This window comes from Apis cerana, linkage group LG3 (genome assembly GCF_029169275.1).
Source record: "Apis cerana isolate GH-2021 linkage group LG3, AcerK_1.0, whole genome shotgun sequence".
Taxonomy (NCBI): Eukaryota; Metazoa; Arthropoda; class Insecta; order Hymenoptera; family Apidae; genus Apis; species Apis cerana.
In genome coordinates, this window is record NC_083854.1 from 8,556,318 (window position 1) to 8,575,721 (window position 19,404).

At 21.8% G+C, this 19,404-nt stretch overlaps 5 protein-coding genes and 1 long non-coding RNA gene across 11 annotated transcripts; 3 read left to right on the forward strand and 3 right to left on the reverse strand.

Annotated features, from left to right (window-relative positions):
* Positions 1 to 49: 49 nt before the first annotated feature.
* Positions 50 to 659, reverse strand: LOC107998061 (dual specificity protein phosphatase 19-like). Its single transcript, XM_017057076.2, has one exon. The coding sequence runs from the start codon at positions 657 to 659 to the stop codon at positions 78 to 80; it is 582 nt and encodes a 193-aa protein (XP_016912565.1). The 3' UTR covers positions 50 to 77.
* Positions 50 to 2,420, reverse strand: LOC107998161 (tRNA pseudouridine synthase-like 1). Of its 2 annotated transcripts, XM_017057262.3 has the most exons (6): positions 2,251 to 2,420; positions 1,909 to 2,046; positions 1,679 to 1,813; positions 1,461 to 1,607; positions 1,156 to 1,390; positions 50 to 1,000 (listed from the first exon to the last, which is right to left on the reverse strand). In XM_017057262.3, exons 1-6 carry the CDS (start codon positions 2,295 to 2,297, stop codon positions 758 to 760), a joined length of 945 nt encoding a protein of 314 aa, XP_016912751.1. In that variant the 5' UTR covers positions 2,298 to 2,420; the 3' UTR covers positions 50 to 757. The 2 variants fall into 2 exon arrangements, with proteins under 2 accessions (XP_016912751.1, XP_061928685.1); XM_062072701.1 differs by lacking the exon at positions 1,461 to 1,607 and having other exon boundaries at positions 2,251 to 2,407.
* A 362-nt stretch (positions 2,421 to 2,782) lies between these two features.
* On the forward strand, positions 2,783 to 8,687 carry LOC107998087 (uncharacterized). 5 transcript variants are annotated; one of them, XM_062072699.1, is made up of 8 exons: positions 2,783 to 2,885; positions 3,083 to 3,133; positions 3,502 to 3,693; positions 3,840 to 3,918; positions 4,009 to 4,260; positions 5,392 to 5,613; positions 5,763 to 5,944; positions 6,175 to 6,606. In XM_062072699.1, exons 3-8 carry the CDS (start codon positions 3,551 to 3,553, stop codon positions 6,458 to 6,460), a joined length of 1,164 nt encoding a protein of 387 aa, XP_061928683.1. In that variant the 5' UTR covers positions 2,783 to 2,885; positions 3,083 to 3,133; positions 3,502 to 3,550; the 3' UTR covers positions 6,461 to 6,606. The 5 variants fall into 5 exon arrangements, with proteins under 5 accessions (XP_061928683.1, XP_061928684.1, XP_061928682.1 ...); XM_062072696.1 differs by lacking the exon at positions 2,783 to 2,885 and adding an exon at positions 7,053 to 8,687 and having other exon boundaries at positions 2,921 to 3,133; positions 6,175 to 6,305; XM_062072700.1 differs by lacking the exon at positions 3,083 to 3,133 and having other exon boundaries at positions 2,802 to 2,885.
* On the forward strand, positions 6,709 to 9,440 carry LOC107998225 (uncharacterized). Its single transcript, XM_017057396.3, has one exon. The coding sequence runs from the start codon at positions 7,545 to 7,547 to the stop codon at positions 8,823 to 8,825; it is 1,281 nt and encodes a 426-aa protein (XP_016912885.1). The 5' UTR covers positions 6,709 to 7,544; the 3' UTR covers positions 8,826 to 9,440.
* Positions 8,804 to 18,820, reverse strand: LOC107998062 (WD repeat-containing protein 75). Its single transcript, XM_017057077.3, has 15 exons — positions 18,490 to 18,820; positions 18,094 to 18,295; positions 17,808 to 17,986; positions 17,603 to 17,722; positions 17,274 to 17,461; positions 17,029 to 17,187; positions 16,687 to 16,880; positions 16,435 to 16,619; positions 16,211 to 16,374; positions 15,940 to 16,126; positions 15,690 to 15,868; positions 15,448 to 15,620; positions 15,148 to 15,333; positions 9,535 to 9,653; positions 8,804 to 9,352 (listed from the first exon to the last, which is right to left on the reverse strand). Exons 1-15 carry the CDS (start codon positions 18,642 to 18,644, stop codon positions 9,157 to 9,159), a joined length of 2,586 nt encoding a protein of 861 aa, XP_016912566.2. The 5' UTR covers positions 18,645 to 18,820; the 3' UTR covers positions 8,804 to 9,156.
* LOC107998226 (uncharacterized) lies at positions 12,228 to 14,479 on the forward strand. Its single transcript, XR_009829178.1, has 3 exons — positions 12,228 to 12,663; positions 12,766 to 12,980; positions 14,338 to 14,479. It is a non-coding gene; the product is annotated as an uncharacterized LOC107998226 (long non-coding RNA).
* Positions 18,821 to 19,404: the final 584 nt, after the last annotated feature.

Consider the following 19,404-nt stretch of genomic DNA (forward strand, 5'->3'; position numbering starts at 1 on the left):
GTTATTTTTTCTTTTTTCTTTATAGCATTAAATAAATTATGAGACAATATATTATAATAACATTCGACATTTATTTATTATAACATAGTTGGAAGTTGTAATGTTTTTAATTGTTGTACAAATCCTTCATTAGGTTTAATACAATTTCTTATATTTTTTACCTTATTATATGCATCATCATATGATATTTTTTGAAGAGCCATTATATAAGATATAATAATCGCTGGTGAACGAGATATACCAGCATTACAATGTACAAGAATATTTTCATTGCGATGTTTGTGTATAATTCTGATACATTTTTTAATTACTATAATTAGATCAGACTCGGGTAAATCTAACAATTCACAATAATAGTAATTAATGCCATCAAATTTTATTGGTACATCAATACCAATGCTTAAAATATGACGAATTTTATGTTTTTGTAATATTTCTTTGTTTATAATTGGATCTTGTGAGCTTAGGAACAATCCTTGTATTATTTGTGCAATCTGTAAATCAGGTTTATTATCTATCACAAATGGTGTTCCTGTAAAGGATAATTTTCTTTTTATTCCATTATATTCTTCATATTTTTGACCAAGTGTATTAGTTACAATAGTTTTACATTTTTTTAATTCTAATTTTTTATTTTTTATTAAACTGTTTAAATCCATTATCAATATGCAAATAATATATGAAGAAAGGAAAAAATAAAATTAATTGATCAAAAAAATCATTTGATGATATTTATATAAATTTTTAAAAATATATATTAGATTTCATCTGTATCTAGTGGTATAATTATATTATTATCAGAAATTTTGTATTTTATAACATATTCATTTAATTTTTTATGACAATATTCTACATTCATAAGATATAAACCATAAGCTGGAGCTGTCTGTATTTGAGAAAGATAATTATGATGACCAGGAACTTGTAACATTACATTTATATCTTTTTCTGTTATTTTATCTGAACCTAGAGCAATTAAAGCACCGACAATTCGTCTAACCTATAAAAAAAATATTAACAATATTAATATATCAATATTAACATATTTTAATCTATAATAATATAATATTTATAAAAAATTAATAATAAAATTAATATCTATATCCTTTATGTATGTGTGAATTTTATTTATAAAAAAATATTTATTAATCATACCTGCTTATATAAAAAACCTTTTGCTGAACATATAATATTCCAATATTCAAAGTTTTGAGATAAAGGATCGTTTGGCATAAGTGGATGACCTTTTTCTATAGTTAAACTATTCAAATTTCGTACATAATTAATTGTTTTATTACTTATAATTTTTGCACAGAATGTTCTAAAATCTTTTGTTCCTATAAAAAGTTGTGTTGCACGTTTTATTCTTTCAGAATCAAAAGTATCTGATCTGTAATAAAAACAATTTATATAATTTTTTATATAATAAATTTATTTTTTTTTGCAGATATAAATTATACCTGACATGAAAACACTGATTTATTTCTGTAATGGGAATTCTATGTTCATCTTTATTTTTAGCTATTAAAAATCTATAAAGATAAGTTCTAGAGTCTACAAGCTTCCTTACATGAAAAGTCTTTTTTACTGGAATAAATTCTAATAATCTGAAAATAATATATAACTAATTTGTGATTAATATGATTAAAAAATATAAAAATTTTAAATATATATTTACCTTATATTATGATTGCAATTAAGAAGATATCGATTCACATATTTAAGTGTATCATTGGGATAATAAATAGAATCATATTTATTTTTTATATCAATGTGAGCTAAATTACACATACTATGTACACCAATATCTGTTCTATGAATTTTAATTATTTTATAAATATTGTATAATATATACTTATTCTATATAGTGTTAAATATTAATTAATATATATATAATTAAATATTTACCTGCTAGAACAAGTTATCTTTGGCCATTCTATACATTTTGGCATTAAAGTTGTAAAAGCAGTTTCCAAAACTCCTTGAATAGTATCAATATCACGTATTAAAACATTTTTAGTCTGAATTACATTTTTTTGCATTCCTCTATAAATATAAAAATAAAATTTTTTTGTTAAATTTAATTTTAAAATTAATTTTTTGTAAAATTTGTTTTAACAATACTTAATAATAAGTTTTAACAATACTTAAATAATAATGCATAAATAATATAATAAATTTTTACTATTAAATTTATAATCTAATAGAAGTAAATTTATAATCTAAATATATAAATACATATAATTATACCTGTATTGTGTACCAAGATATGAAAATTTAATAAAATATCTTGTCATTTTTTAATTGTTTAATTTAACTGAATAGTAATTTTTGATATAAAATCAACTTTTTGTAAAAAATACTTAACCTTAAAGTATTTATCACTTACATGAGTAAATTTATACTTACCGGTATAAATACTAACATGTATTTAAAATATGAATTTAAAAAAAATATTTATAAATTAATATGAATTAAATGCAATTATTTAATTATTCTAATAACAATAATATTATTTGAAACTACTTTTATTAATTTTATTTTTTTATTACTACTTTTATCATATTATTAAGTAATTTTATTATAAAACTATATATATATTATCAGAATGAAAAAATTTTGCAAAAAATTTAAGTTTTCTTAAAAAATTTTAATAATTATAATTAATATTATTTTATTCTAAATCAACAAAAAAACTTGTTTTGTTCATTCTAATTAAATTGTAGATTTAATATATTTCAATTATCAATATTTTAATAAAAATATATAAATTTATAATATAAATAATTTAAATATCTATTCAATTAATTTTTAAAAGAAATTTTAAAAATATATAGAATAATACATAGAAATATATCTATGTAATAAAATAATCATAAATTTTTGTAAGTAATAAAAGATTAAATCAAATTCTGTATAATTTATAAAGTTATATATATTATATTAAATCGATTCGTTACAATCACGACAGTTTAGTCAATTTTGTTAGTTTTAAACTGGTATTTTAGTATTTATTTCATTTAACGATGAAAATAAAATTTATTTGGTGGAAAATTATTAAACAATATTTAATAAATTGCAGTATACATGGTGTTAAATATCTAGTAGACGATCAATTATCATATATAGAACGGTAATCGTATTTATTTAAAAATTATTATTACAATTTTATAAAAATTGTAGTTAAATAATTGATAGATAATAGATTTGAATAAATATATAAATATAACATTTTAATTTTTATATATATGTTTTTTATAAAAATTATTATATTTATTAATTATTATCAAATAATTATATATTAATTATATAATTTATTATATATATAATTATATAATTATATAATTATTATAATTATTATATATATATGTAAATAGAAAATTTACATATTTTAGAATTTAAAATTTGAATTATACATATTGAATATATTTAATTAATCCAATGAATTAAAGTATTTTATATTTTTATAATAATGATATTAATTTATGATTTAATTTACAGATTATTCTGGCTCATATTTTGTGTATTATGTTGGTGGGGTTGTACAAACATGATTAAAGATGTATTGATAAATTATGTTCAATATCCTATTGCTTTAACTGCCGAAACTACTTATGTTGACTGGCAGATACCTTTTCCTGCCGTTGCTTTTTGTATTACTTCCGCTCCTACATTGAAAAGATATTTCATATTGTATGATATATTAAAATTAAAATGGTTTATTATTTTATATTATAATTGAAATTAAATTTTCATAAACTCGAATTTTTTAAAGATATTTCTAAGAACATCTATAATTTTCAATTTCTAAGAATAAAATATAAATAAATATTTTCAAGGAATCCAGGATCATTCACCGATGCGCCTCGAAAAGTTTTTAAATATTCATCTGAAGAACTTTTGTCTTTCTACGAAGAGGTGAAGAATTATTATTCATTTTTATTAAATTAAATATATTATATTTATTGAATACAGAACAAGTTAATATATTATAAATATTTATCACAGATACGTATTCCTTGTAAAGATTTCTTTGCGGAATGCAGTTGGAATAACATAAAATTCGATTGTTGTACTAAATTCCAGGAATTAAGAAAAACTGGCGTGGGTTATTGTCTTGCGATAAATACATTTCATTTGAAAAAATTTGACAAATCGAACGTGCATTTCTTTGTAAATCGTACTGTGAAATATGGTGATCTTATCATTGATATTTCTGTAGATGCAAGGATGAAGCAACATCTTTATAATGGATTTGCAGTTCGTATCTATTTTTTAATAACACTTTAATCTAATTAAAAATTCATCAATTTTCATTTTATTGCAATGATTTTAGCTAAAATTCAAAATAATTTAGAATTGAAATATTTAAATAATTAATCTTTAATTTTTAATATAAATTTTTATAAAAATATATCTTATATACATATATCTTATAAACAATATAATAAACAATATTATTAACAATATTCAATGATCTAAAAAAAAGTACTTATCGAAAAATTACAATTATTATTGAAGAAATATGATAGCACATTATAAAAATTTAAAAAAAAAATAAAATAAACACATAAAAAACAGAGACTTAAACATTGTTGACTTTTAATAAATTTTTCCAAAATTCCATTAACAATACAGTTAGTTTTATCAATTGTCTGAGGTCATGTTAAAATAATACATAACAATATCACTAAATCATTGAATATTTATAAATAAGTACAATAATAATACGAATTCATATAAATTATATTTATATTGTTATAGTAATAGTAATCAATGACGGTGATTATCTCTATTATACATTTTTATTTTACCTTTATATTAAAAACAAAAATAATTTTGTAATTTTTTTTGATATTTTTTTTTTAATTCAAAATGTTCTATCACATAAAGTAATGATTATGATTAGTTTTTGAAATAAATTAAAAAATATCAGCAAAAATGAATGTTTTTGACATTCTTTTAACTTTAATTGTTATTTAAATATAGTTAAATGTTTATAATTTAATAATTTATTATTTTTGTGATTCGTGAGAATTCATAGAATCATTTTATGAATTGCTAGACTAATAGATAATAATAGATAATAATATTTAAATAATTACTATTGAATAATTATTATTGTGAGAATGAAAAATATTTTCAAAATTGAAAAATTGCAATTTTTTTAAAATTGATTGATTTCTTAAAGAATTGTAGAAAAAAATTTTTTACAGATTCATATTCAATATATTAAAATTTATAATGACTATTGAAGATTATAAAATCATGTGAGATATAAATTGAAGTATTATTAGTAAAATTTTGATATATTTCGAAAAAATGTTTTATTATATAATTATTTAAAGAAAAAAAAAAAGAAAAGAATTGATAAAAATTATGTAATTTTAGGTACACGTTCTCAATAATTTACAGTTACCAATATTTAAAAGGTTGAGTCATATAAGTTTAAAAATCGGACACATAACTCGAGTTGGGTTTACAATGGAAGATACATTTAATGAGGATGGTGTAAAAAAAATTGCGATCGAACACAGAGGTTGTCGATTTCCTGATGAAAAACGAGCATACGCTTTATTTGATATTTATAGCAGAGATTCATGTTATGTAGAAGTACGTCAATTTTTCTCTTTCAGAATAAATATACCAAACCTTTTTCAAATATTATATTTATTATCCATTATCAATTGGATTGGATTGGAAATTGATTCATATAATTTATTTCACATTAAGTATAGTTAAAAAATGAATATTATTTATAGATAATTATAGAACGGATGATAAAGCTCTGTGGTTGCGTAAATTTTTATTATTTTGTGCCTCAAGGAATAAAAGTTTGTAATAGTACGGAAATGTCTTGCATATATGCTAATAAAATGAATTTCAATATGCAATCACTTATGGATGAATGTATTCCGGATTGTGAGGGGACATCATTGGCTGTGTATGAATCCTATATAAAAATATTAATAATTGAAAATGCCTTAATATAAAATATATATATATATATTACAATATATACAATATATATAATATATATATATTGTATTTTAGATTACAAATAGCATTTTTTAAAACATTATGTGATTTAATTTTTAAACATAAAACGTTTATTAATTTTTTTTAAATTAATTTATGATATTCTTAAATATAATGTGATATTTTGTATTATAGGGAACAATTACTTGAATCTTATAAATATGATGCTTTAGGTGAAAAATATACACGTCTTCATTTTACTTTGCTTTCACATCCAATGATACGATATCGTCGATATGTGGTCAACGATCTTTTAAATGTTATAGGTAATTTGATTATTATATATATACGTAATTTGATTATGAGCGATTATAATTCTATCTATTTAAATGTATCATTATTTGATAAATTTGTAAATGAAAATTATTTATTCAAAATTAAATATTTATGCTTTTTTTTTTTTAATTTTCTTCATAGTTAATGCTATTATCATTATCAAACAAATAATGCTTCCGGCATTAATGAAGAAATTGCGAAAAGATATAAAGTCACCTTCAAAAGTTCAGATAAGAATTTTATAAAAAACTACATTTTTTACTCGGATTCCATATATAAATAATATATCAATAATTTAACTAGAATATAACTATAAAATAATGCATAAAAAAATAGAATTATAAAATGCAATGTTACATAAAATATTTTGTTTCATAAAGTAATCAATTTTTTATTTGTTTGAGATAAAGATGTATATATATTATGTGATGATCAAGATATAAAATACACTCATTATCATTCTTCTTAAATATCATCTTTTGCTATTATCAATTATTTAAAATCTTGTTGTGATTACCATATAGGAAAATTTTTACTTTTGATATATGAATACATTGAAGCTACAATTTGTTATAGCAAACAACTCTGATTTTGTAACAAGTTTTTTGATATTTTATTGATAAGTATCGTGTATTTCTAAATTTTTTTATCTCTGAAGCATCTTGCATGATATTACAATATCACATTATAACATTTTTTTTTATTATAATTTTATAATTTAATAATGTTATTTTTAGTTTCAGTTGGAAGTGCAATTGGTCTTTTCATGGGTGCCAGCATTTTAAGTATCTTTGAAATACCATATTGGTTATTCATTCGTCGAGACAAAATAATATAAGATTCTAATTTTATTATCAATCAAAATATTAAAATATGTAAATAGAGATTGAATTTATATTATCTTTTTAATTATTGATTTTTTAACATGAAATGTAATTATTTCATGTAATTATTTTGCACACATATTGTATATTTCAATAAAAAAAAAGATAGAGCAAATAGTTTAATATTATAAATAATATAACATATGTTTTACTAATTATTATTCGGATATTAACATGATCCGAAAATTTATTACAGTTTTATCTTTATATTATTTGTTGATAAATGTACATACGAAATTAAAGATATAAATATCTTCTTGTAAATACATCATAAAGAAATCACTTTAATACACATTGATACTTATATAAAGACTATTTCACGATACGATATTTATTTTCTCGACGATGTCAAAATCAGAGTTAGAAATTGAAATCGCATCAGAATGCTTGAATGGTAAAAAATTATTTTCTAATATTCATAGTTTTAATTTGCTCACATTTCAAGAAGTGCAAACTTTAGTTAAACGTATCTCAAGTGATAAAGCAATTGTACAAAAGTATTCTCTGAAATCATATTCTGATGGAAAACTTGGATTTCTTGGATCCCATCAAAGGCTCAATGTGGAGATTAAAACCACAAATGGAAAAGATATATTAACTTTTTTTGTTAAAACTGTGCCATACGATTTACCAGTTCAAGCTGAATACGTGCTCGATAAATGTGTCTTTTTGAAAGAAAAAATTTTTTACCGTGACATAATTCCACAATTATATCATGATTATAAAGGTGAATCATGGACAGCAACTTGTTTCTTAATAAAAAAAAATTTGTTATTATTCGAAGATTTAAGTACCAAGGGTTACTCATTGAGAAATAAATTGTTCAACAAGGAACTTATTGTATCTAGTTTAACAAGCATTGCTAAATTACATGCATGCTCTTTATTAGCAGAAGCACGTCTTGGAAAATCTCTGAAGGAATTATACCCGCAAGCTTTCGTAGAAAATGCTTTTTCCGAGACTGGAAAGACTAGCGAATGGTTTGATGTAAGTGTAAATGCTATAATTGCTATCGCTAAACATCTTAATCTGGATGCTAGTTTAATACCAAAAACTTGTAAAGAAGTATATGCAGCTTTAAAAATGTCATCTATAAAAAAGAATGTAATTAGTCACGGAGATTTATGGGGAAATAATCTGATGTTCAGTAATAGTATACCTCCGAAGTGTCTGTTGATTGATTTTCAATTAATTAGATATTCTCCTTTGGCGCATGATGTAATACAACTTTTATATCTTTGTACTGATCGTGATTTTCGAGTAACTTGGGAAGAAACTATGCTAAAGCATTACTATAGCGTGTTATGTGAAACTCTAAACTCGACAAAAACAATTTCTGTGGAAATTCCAGCTTGGTCAGAATTAATTGAAGGAATAGAAGAACAGAGATTAGCTGCTATAATTACTGCAGCTATATATTTTCAAACTGTATTATTAGATGAGAAATTGGGAGCAGAAATTTTGAGTGATCCTAATAGTTATCATGAATTTGAATTTAAAAATAGAAATGAAACAGTACTTAAACTCATGGAAATTGATCCAATATATAATAAACGTTTAACAGAAACTGTTACTGAATTAGTTGAGTTTAGTTTTCGGTTAAATGAATTACCGAAACCAACATAATTTTTATTAGATAATTAATAAAGCACATTTTTTTTACACTTTAAGACAAATTTTCAATAAAAATTATGTTAATTATTGCAAGATATTTTAAATATATACAATATTTAAATGTATATATATATATATATATATATATATATATATATATATATATATATAAACATAGTATTTGTCAATATAATAAATAATTCATGAAATGAATTGTATCTGTATTCGTTTAGTGATTCATTAAAAAAAACTAAATTATTTATCTTGCAATTTTACAAATAATTAATTTTTTAAATGTAAAAATAATATGAATAAACAAAATCAAAATAAAATTTATACTAAATCAATGTTCAATTTCTTCTCGATCTGGAAGTATAGTTGAGAGAAAAGACCAATTATGATCAACTAGTTGCACTTTTGTTTCATCAACATCATTGATTTCAATTACAGATGGTGATTCCTGTTTTTTTGATCGTGATAATTCTTCTTCACTGTCTTCAGCTGAATCCTCTTGTAAATCTTTTTGAATTATGTTATCTCTATAAAAATTAAAATAAAAATAAATTATATAAGTATTATATCATAATTTTTAATAAAATATAATAAATAACAAAAATTATTTAAAAATTTGTTCGATTATTTTCAAATTTGAATTTAAACTTATAATTCATTTGCAATGATTTGCTATAATTTATTAAAATTAAAAATTATATCAAATTACTTATCGATTTTATCATCTATTGATTGAGTTTTAGATACAGATGACGATAACAGGGATGTAATAAATGATGTACATAACATTTTCATGGGCGGTAAAGTGTGGGCTGAAACGCTGAGGAGCTGAAACATAATTAATATTAGTTCAAATATCAAAAATCATTAAATTTTTAATATATTAAGAATTTATTTGAAATTGATTTATTTGTTTGTTTGTTTGAGAAATAAAAAATGATATATATATATATATATAAATAAAATAGCATAAATAAAGATAAAACATGATTTGAAGAGGATAAAAAATAAGAAAGAATATATTAAGTAAAGAAATAATTAGGAAAAATATAAATAGTATGATATTTATTTATGAATTTATAAATTAATGACGCACGTTTATTTCTTTAATCATTTATGATATTAATGACAATTAATTAATTAATTAGTCTTAAGGCTGACGCAAACACACCCCCAAACGAAAATTTCTGCAATTCCTGCAATCTTCTACTTCAGATCTAGGTTGACACGTTTCTTTCAACCTACACAAATATTCTTCTCAGTATATTAATTTTCGTCAGAAAATAGCTAGAAAAGATGAAGCAAAAAAACAAGTAATGTTACTGCGAAAAATCTAAATACACACTCTGTACATTTAATTTAATGTAATTTCGCTTAATCAATATTTCTACTAATAAACTAATAAAATTTTTTTAAAGAATTATTATGTTAATTTAAAGTAATCTGATTTTAAAAAAAATTTATAAAAAAAAATATATAGAATAAATAAAATTAACAATTATTAAGAATACATTAAAAATATATTTAAATGCATATATAGATAATGTATAGATATAAATATAAAGATATCGTTTAGTAGAATTATACAAAACAATAAATTATCAAAAATGAATTTAATTTAATTAAGAAAAAAATAATACTAAGTTTAAGTTTTGTTGTATAAGTTTACAAGAGAATGCTAACTAACTTAAAACAATTTAACAAGATAGAATGCTCGTTTCGACATATACCTACATATAAAAGGAATACGATTTTATTAATAGGTAATGTAACAATCAGGACAGCTCCCACGAGAGATAAGACTTTGTTCCTAGCTTCCCCAACAGGTTCGTCCTGACCTGGTTTTATCGGAACATTTGCAAATAGTTCCGGAACAGCGTTGAAAACCATCGTTCTCCATTTTGCATTGTAACGAAAATGAATAAAGAAACATACTGTCAAAAGTTGATTCTTTATTTTTAGTTTATTAATCTTTTAGAAGAATTAATTAAAAGAAAATTTAATTAAAATCAAAATTTACTCTACGTGAATGTATTATTTTTATCGAAATAAAATTATAAGAATAAAAAATTGAGGAATATTGAGAAAAAAATAAAATGTATGTTAATTATTTGAAATTTATAATAGGAAATGAATTATTAGATTAGATTTAGAAATTTAAGAATACAAATTTAAGAAAATATTGATATAAATATAAATATTGAAAATAAATATATCTGGCTCTTTGCTATACATTGCTAGGATGAATTATAAAGAGAAATAGTTACGAGATGACTGATAAAGAATTAAGTATTCTACAGAACTGACGTAATTTGTAAGAAAGTAGTGAGTTAGCGGATATCCGTCTACTAAAGTAATAACGTAGATGTTGTCTAATTAATTACAAAGTACATATTTTACGTCCACTTTTATGACATCATTAAACATTTTTAAATTTTATGTATCTATTATTAATATTTTGAAATATTTTCATAAATATTTAAAAAAATACAAAAATAAATTATAATATATTTTTTTAAAAGAATATAAAGAATATATGAATAAATTTCTATTAATTATATTTATTATCTATATAAATTTTATTTAAACTATAAGATTTTATTCAAAAATTGTATAAATAGCAAGAATGTTTAATAATAAATAAAATTTTAATGTTTAATAATAAGTAAAATCTTTTCTTTAAATAGTTAATAAAATTGTGTTATTTCAATTTATTTCTTTATGCACAAAATATATAAATTAACATTTATATATGTTATATAAATTTTTTATAAATGTTAAAAATTTAATGACATGTACTAATCCCTGAAAAATCTTTAAAATTAATTATTCAAAATATAATGTATTTGTGTTCTCCATAATGTTATCATTAATGATTATGTGGCCTTAGGGACCGCAGAAACTCGGTCCGGTGATGATCCTTAATTTGCTTAGCCTCCAGACGTTGAAAGCAATTTCCAAATAGGACAAGATTTAACTTTTAGACAAGCTGATATTATCGCGTTCATTTAAATGATCACACATAGAATGAGAGAGTATATAAGATAGTTTGAACAATGTTTCTTTCTTTCTTTGTTTTCCGTCAACTTGTTGCTCCAACTCGCTCACGATAAGGGAAACTCGGTCTATTGATTTTGTATTGGTTTTAAAGCAGTGAAATTTTATAACAATATACATAGATGTGTCTACTCAAGTTCAACTTCCATTATTCTCGAGAATGTTTCCATATATGATAATCAGTTTATTTTTTAACAACTTGTATTTTCAATCAGTCAATTAATTATATACCTTTTATCATTCCAGAAAGAAGTAAAAGAATGAGTAATGAGATGAAATATTATTTTTCTTCCTTTTTTTTCTTCTTTATTTTATAAAAAATATTAATACTATGTCATTTATTTAATATTTCGGAATTCTTTCAAACAATTCTTCAATGTTATTTGTGAAGAAATATTTAAAGCTCAGATTTTTTAAAGATCTATTCAAGCTATGATTTCAGAATATATTTAGATAATTTGCAAAATCAAATCGAATTTATCATTTTTTTAAATAATGCGCAATCGAAGATTTTTTTTGTCGAAGACAATGCCCTAGGTCAGAAGGACAACTGGAACGCCGTGAGAGGGTGGGAGTGCGGAGAAGTATTAAATCATAGCGAGGCCACTTCCAAAGTCAGTTCTACGTTGAACGTCCAGACAAGAAATTCTTCCTTGGTAACTATTCATTGATTGTTTTATTGAAAAATTTATCATTTTCTTCTTCTATTTTTTCTTTATAAATATTTTTATGAAATTTCACTCAATAGTTTTACTATAAAATAAAAAATAAGAAAGAACAGGTAAATTTAAATAGAAGATATTGAAATCTTGTAGATAATATTTTGCAATTTGTCTGATACTCTTCATTGAATTTAATTTCAATCAATTTTTATGTTTAACAGAATTCTTCAAATATTTCATTAAGTAAGCAGTAATTGTGATTGTGTTTCTGAAGTGAATCTTCTCGTGCATTAAAAAAAGTTAAAAGAAAATTTTGTTATCATTAACAATATTGGTTATGAAGTTAACAGCGTGGAGTTTTGTGTTGTGCATCCTGGTAACTGTTTTCTTCCTGGCGGTTACCACATCTGCATATCCTGCTAGCAATCCAGAAATAGTGAGTATCTCTTTTGATATTTTATCTTCTTCGTAAAATGTGAAATTCAAATTTCGATATCACCTATAAGTTATTTCATTTTCTCTTAATTACTAAAAATTTCATTATATGTATATATTTCAACTTAAAATATTGTTTCTTGACGCGGATCTTGTTTGAAATTCAGCCACGTGTTGAAAATGGCGCGTGGGTAATTGATTCATAAAATTGCTTTCCTCTTAAGGAGTTGGGTACGTAAAAACGGCAAAAAGATATAATAGAGAAACAAAGAAAGTCGTGATCACAATCAACCTGTAATATAGAAAGTGAGAATGTCCTGCAAATATTTAGAAATTTTTAAATTGAAATACAATAACTGAAATATATTCTTTAAAATGAAGCAATTTCTTTTACTCTATTAATTGTTAGTTATTCCATTCCGATCATTTAATTTTATTTTCATTAAAAAAAAAAATAATAATCATTGTAAAGCGATAATTATAAAAAATCATGTTTTTTTTGGATCAGAAAATGTTATCATTAGGTCGAGTTTGCATCGACAAAGTAAAGTAAATAGATAAAGGAGAATATACTACACGTTTCAGTCATCGATATTTGAATTACAAAAAACGAAACTATATAATGGAGTTTCAAATTAATTTTATAATTTATTATGTGCAAAATGTATTAAAAATAAAAAGAAATTTTTTATATTCTATGAATTAATAAGAAGATAAATAGAGATTCATATTTTCCGCCTGCACGTGGGATGCATATGCAAGCAAGAGTGGACGTTGCTCGCAGCAGTTCTTATTAAATCAATCTCTTTTCCTTCACTTGTATTGGTATATCTAATCAAATTGAACTGTAGGTGGTATCGTAAACAGAGTTCATACTTGTGAGAATTCCTTTCGAATTGTTCATTATTAATTTTACAAAAAAAATTTATAATTTGGCGAATTTCTTTTTAAATACTTTTTTGTATGTGTGTATATATATATATATATTTACAATGTAATGTTTTATTATAATATTAGAATTAAAATAAAATTGGAAGAAAATAGTAATTTTTTTGTATAATAATAATTTCAAGTTTTTTTGTATACAGATTTTTTCATTTATTAAAGAAATATATTTAAAAATTTACTAACTATATGTTTAAAATTTACTAATTATGTTCAAATTCAAATCTAGTTTATATAAATAAAAATTGATTTTTTTTTAATGTTTCATAAAGTAAATTATGAAATTATTATAGAAGAAAAAGTTCAAATTATAATTTTCTTTTACTGAGAAACAATTGTTATGTTTTTTATATGCTATTTATATTTGTTAAATAATTTGAATTTTATTAAATATAGTCAATTATTTTTTTAAGATGTATAACTTGCAGGCGATCGAAAATATGCGACAGATTCCGCAATGGCATTGTTTGCGCTACAGAAAATTTGATCTCGTACGCCGCTGTCGGAATTACCGTTTAGGAAGAAAACATTGACAAATAAAAAATCATCGCAATTCAAGATGGATGAATACAAATAAGTCATTATATTTTAAGTTTCATCGTCCAACTATTTTAAATATTCTACTGCATATGTTTAAACTTATATAATAATGAATAACAAGTTAATAATATTTCTATAGAAAATTTGTAAATTATTTATAAATTTAGTTCATATTGAGCAATATAAATAATATATATTTTAATTTAATTTTTTATATTATATTATCCATATTGAAACTGTAGTTCTAAGATTTTAAAATTAATCTTAAAGTTTTATTTTATATAAATTAGAAATAAGATATATATATAGATATATATAAAGATGAGAATATCTCATGAGATAAATAATTTTTATTTTTCTAAGATAAAAATTTTAATAAAATTTATTATTCGTTATGTTATTGATATTATTTGTACTTCTATATTTTTTACTTAATTTTATATTTATATTACATTATATAAAAAACTGTATGTAAATAAATGCTCTTTGATCTCATCATAAAATGAGAATATGTTAAAATAAAATTATTTTAATATAAATAATTATTTTCATTAAAATAAAATTATTTTTTTTAATATTAAAATATTTTGGAATTAATATTACCTATTTAATAAATTTATTTGCTAATTAAAATATAAAAAGAATAAATATATAATTATAAAAGTATATTTAAATCCACTTACTTCTTCCACTATTCCTTTTCCTGGTACTCCTAATTGTTCATACATAAATGGCGCAGCTGTTTTCGTATCCTTAATAGTTTTAGTCGCTATTAGATTACTAAAAGCAGTTGTAGGAACATTTGTATTTGTAGATAAGATTTCGAGAGAAATATTCACTTCAGATTCTGGCTCCAATGTTAGTAATTCCTACAAATAAATTTATTACAATGTATGTAAATATTATATAAAATAATTTTTTAATGATCCTTTCATTATATTAAATCATCTTATGTATATTTATATATTTATCTTGCTACATACTTGATTAGAATCTAAAAAAAAAAGCTGTGATCTTCTTTGCCATATTTTGTACGATGAATCTCGTTTCTCTCGTAAATGTGGTACAAAAGTGGCTGCCAAAATTGAACTATTATTTTCAATAACATTTTTTCTTGTATAGATAGGTGATGATTTTTGAGGTGTGAATATAAACACTGAAATTAATTTTTTAATTCCTATTTAAAAATGAATTTGATATTTTGTTGGATAAGTTGTAAACTTACATGAATTATCAGTTGTGAAAACAGCCATATATGTTGATTTTGGATCTGCTGTAAGAGTTGCAACTTTTAAAGGTACACTCCATATTAATGTAAGTGATAAAATGTTCCACACAGCAATGTGATGTGCAGAAGCTGCTATAACAAGATGACAAGCCTCTTGCTTTCCAAATTCAATTCGTCTAACAAAATACAAATAATAATAAAAGTAATGTATTATTTTATTAATACCACTATTATTTATAATACTTACGTCACTGGATACTGATATTGACTATGTGTAAGGCTACATTTAAATGTACAAGTATCTGGAGTCCACATTGTTATACTAGAATCAAAACCAATTCCAATTAATGAACCATCTATCGAAAAACCAGCATCTGATACAGGTAGATTTCTATAATCTCCTATACTATGACACTGCCAATATTTTGTTTTTTCTGCAACACATTTAATCTTAAAATTTAATATAAAATGATATAAAACAATATAGAATAAAAATGAAATATATAAATTTTACATACTGAATATAGACGAAGGTTCTACAAGATGCCATAATTTAAATTTTTTATCTTTGCCAGTTGTAACTGCCAGTACTTCATCTTCATCAAATAATGTACTTGGTTGAAAATGCAAAGCATTAATACCACCTTCATGAGGAAGCTCAATCGATGTATTTAAAGTATACCTAATGATTAATATATTATTTGAAGAATTTATATATCGAAAAAATATTTTTTACACTTACATTTGTTGTATAGCATCATATTTCCAAAATTTTAGTCTTACTTCTATACATGATACATTATCATTTCGTTCTTCAATAATTGCCATCCATGTGCCATTGTTATTTAATGCTATTTTTGTAACTTCTATATTTACAATAATTGCATTGCGTTCTTGTGTTAAAAAATTTTGTGCCGTAATATTTATCTAAGAAATTTATCAATAGTTACATGCAAATTTTTTTTACGAGTTTTATTTTATTATCATTACTTACATTGTATAATAAACTTTTTGTATGAGTATTATAAAATTGAACATGTCCAGTACGACTATTTAATACTAAACAATTAGTACGTGGATCAACAATAAGACCAGCAGGAAATAAATCTTTAGAAGATAAACTTATACCCCATGTAAAATTTTGTATAACTGAAGTTAATTTTCTTTGAGGATTTACAACTACAATACCTATATATTATACATACATATATATATATATATATACATACGTCATTTTAAGAACATAAATATATCTTTCTTAATAAAAAATATTAATAATGTAAACTGCAAAAGAAAATAGATAAATTATAAAATAATATTAAAAATAAATTTATACCATTATCTAAAGTAGATACAGCAACATATAAATTATCTGGAGCTATAGTAAGATGTTTAATAGGTGCAGGTAATCGCGGAAGAAAAGATTTTTGATGTGGATTTGCTAAAACCCATTTCACTAATACACATTCTCCTCCCCCTGTATACATATGTCCTCCTATGATGTTTAATAATAGATATATATCTTGAAATTCAAAAAAATATTAAAAAAAATATTAAATATTACATAATATAATAATGTACCTGATTTACTGAATACTATTTCTGTAACAGGTAATGTATGCCAGTGATAAACAGCTGTATAAGGTCTTGTTTGAAATAAACCTTTCCATACTACAGCACGACCACTTGAATCTCCTGTGGCAACACATTCTTCTTCTGGATGTCCAGCAATACATGTTGGCCTTCTACCAGTTCTACCAGTTTTATGTCTATTATAAAATCAAATAATATTTAAATATTTTTTATTAAATTTCTATTCAATTTTGAATAAAATTTATTTTATTCAAAATATATAATATAATATATAATATATAATATAATATTCCATTTTTTTATGTAAAGATATTTACAATTTGTCGATAAGATTCCTTGATGGATTTAATATATGTAAATCTACATCATGAAGAATAGCTATTAAGTTTTCTCCATGATTTCCAATTACATCAATATAATATTCATGTGAATTTGTTCTGCAATAATAAACAAAAATACATAAAAAATTGAAGAAAATTTTAATTTATAAAAAGAATTGATTAAAGAGAAAGTTTCTCTTACGATATACATGTGGATTTTGTACAAACTCCATTATCTAAATCAAATAAAACTATATAAATTTTAGTATTGCATTTGGAAATATATGTTACTAACACTTGTCTTAACTCATTTCCTTTATGAGTTTTATAATTTACAATATGAAATGTTTTTATTTTTGGTTCTTCTTGAAATTTCAATTTCTGCAAAAAGAATGATAATAATAAAATTAATAAACAAGAGAATATGAAAATTCTGAAAAAAATATATGATTTTATATATTGTTATAAAATACATTTAATATTCATACTAATTTTTTGGTGATAATTCCACTTTGACAACTCCAAAAATTTAATTCTCCATTTTCTGTGCAAGCAATGATTAAATTAGGATTTTCAGGATGTACAATTAATCCTGCAATTCTAAAATTTGCTGGTTCTAATTCTTTTACAAAATCTCCAGTTTGTGTACTATAAGCTCTTATAACATGTTTCCATGCTATATATAATAATCTATAATAATAAATGTTTATAATATAAATTCGATAATAAACTTAAATCTCTATTTTATTTCAATTAATTGAAAAATTAGAACTGAAAAAATGATAAAAGTACTAAAAGTTTAAGGATTTTTGATTTCTAAAGCAATATTTTACTAAAAAATATTAAAAAAAATTATTCATACTTAATATAATATTAAAACTTACTCTCCATCATGAGAAAAAATTGGTCGTTGATCAATTATACTACCTCCACCTTTTCTCGTAAGAACTAAATCATCTACATCTATTATTTCAATATTTTTAGATTGGCGCCGAGTACTCAATTTCATTTGCATTTTGTTATTTAATTCATAAAACATAAAAAATAAATTTTCTAATAATTACATGTGGTGTTATAAAACTCATATATTAATGACATAAAATATAAAATATATATAAAAAAATTATATTTTGACAACTATATTTTGACACGTGTTTAATATAATTAACCAAACCAAACGTTAATCACATGGTGCCTTGTTGCATCCAAAATTGAAGCAAACTTCACATATCATTTATACAACTGTATCAAAAAAATACCTAGATATATCTTTAACTGTAAGAAAATTATATATTTTTTCATTAAAATAAAATTTATGTTTTTATATACGATTCTTATATATTTGATAAAAAATTGTAAATAAAAATATGAAAATATAAATAACAAAATATATTATTTCAAAAATATGCAATCAGTTTAAAAAAATATTTATCAATTATATCAAATAAAATTATATTTTAGCGACATCTATAAAAATGATCAATTCTGAAATATTGAATATTAATGAAAAACAGAAAATAATAAAAAAAAGATAAAAATTGAATAAAAAAAATTAAAATCAAAATCATCTTCAAAATGCTGCAAATGAAATAGAAAGAAAAGATAAAAAACAATAAAAGAAAGATAAAAATAGAATAAGAATAAATAATTAGCGCCATCTTTTAAAATTCTGAAATAATATAAGTTCTAAAAAAAAAAGTAAATAAATAAAATGACAATTTAATTAATTTTTAATTTAATTTTTTTATTTTTTTTTTGAATTCTTATAATTTCGTTTTAAATATTTTTTTATTTCTTTT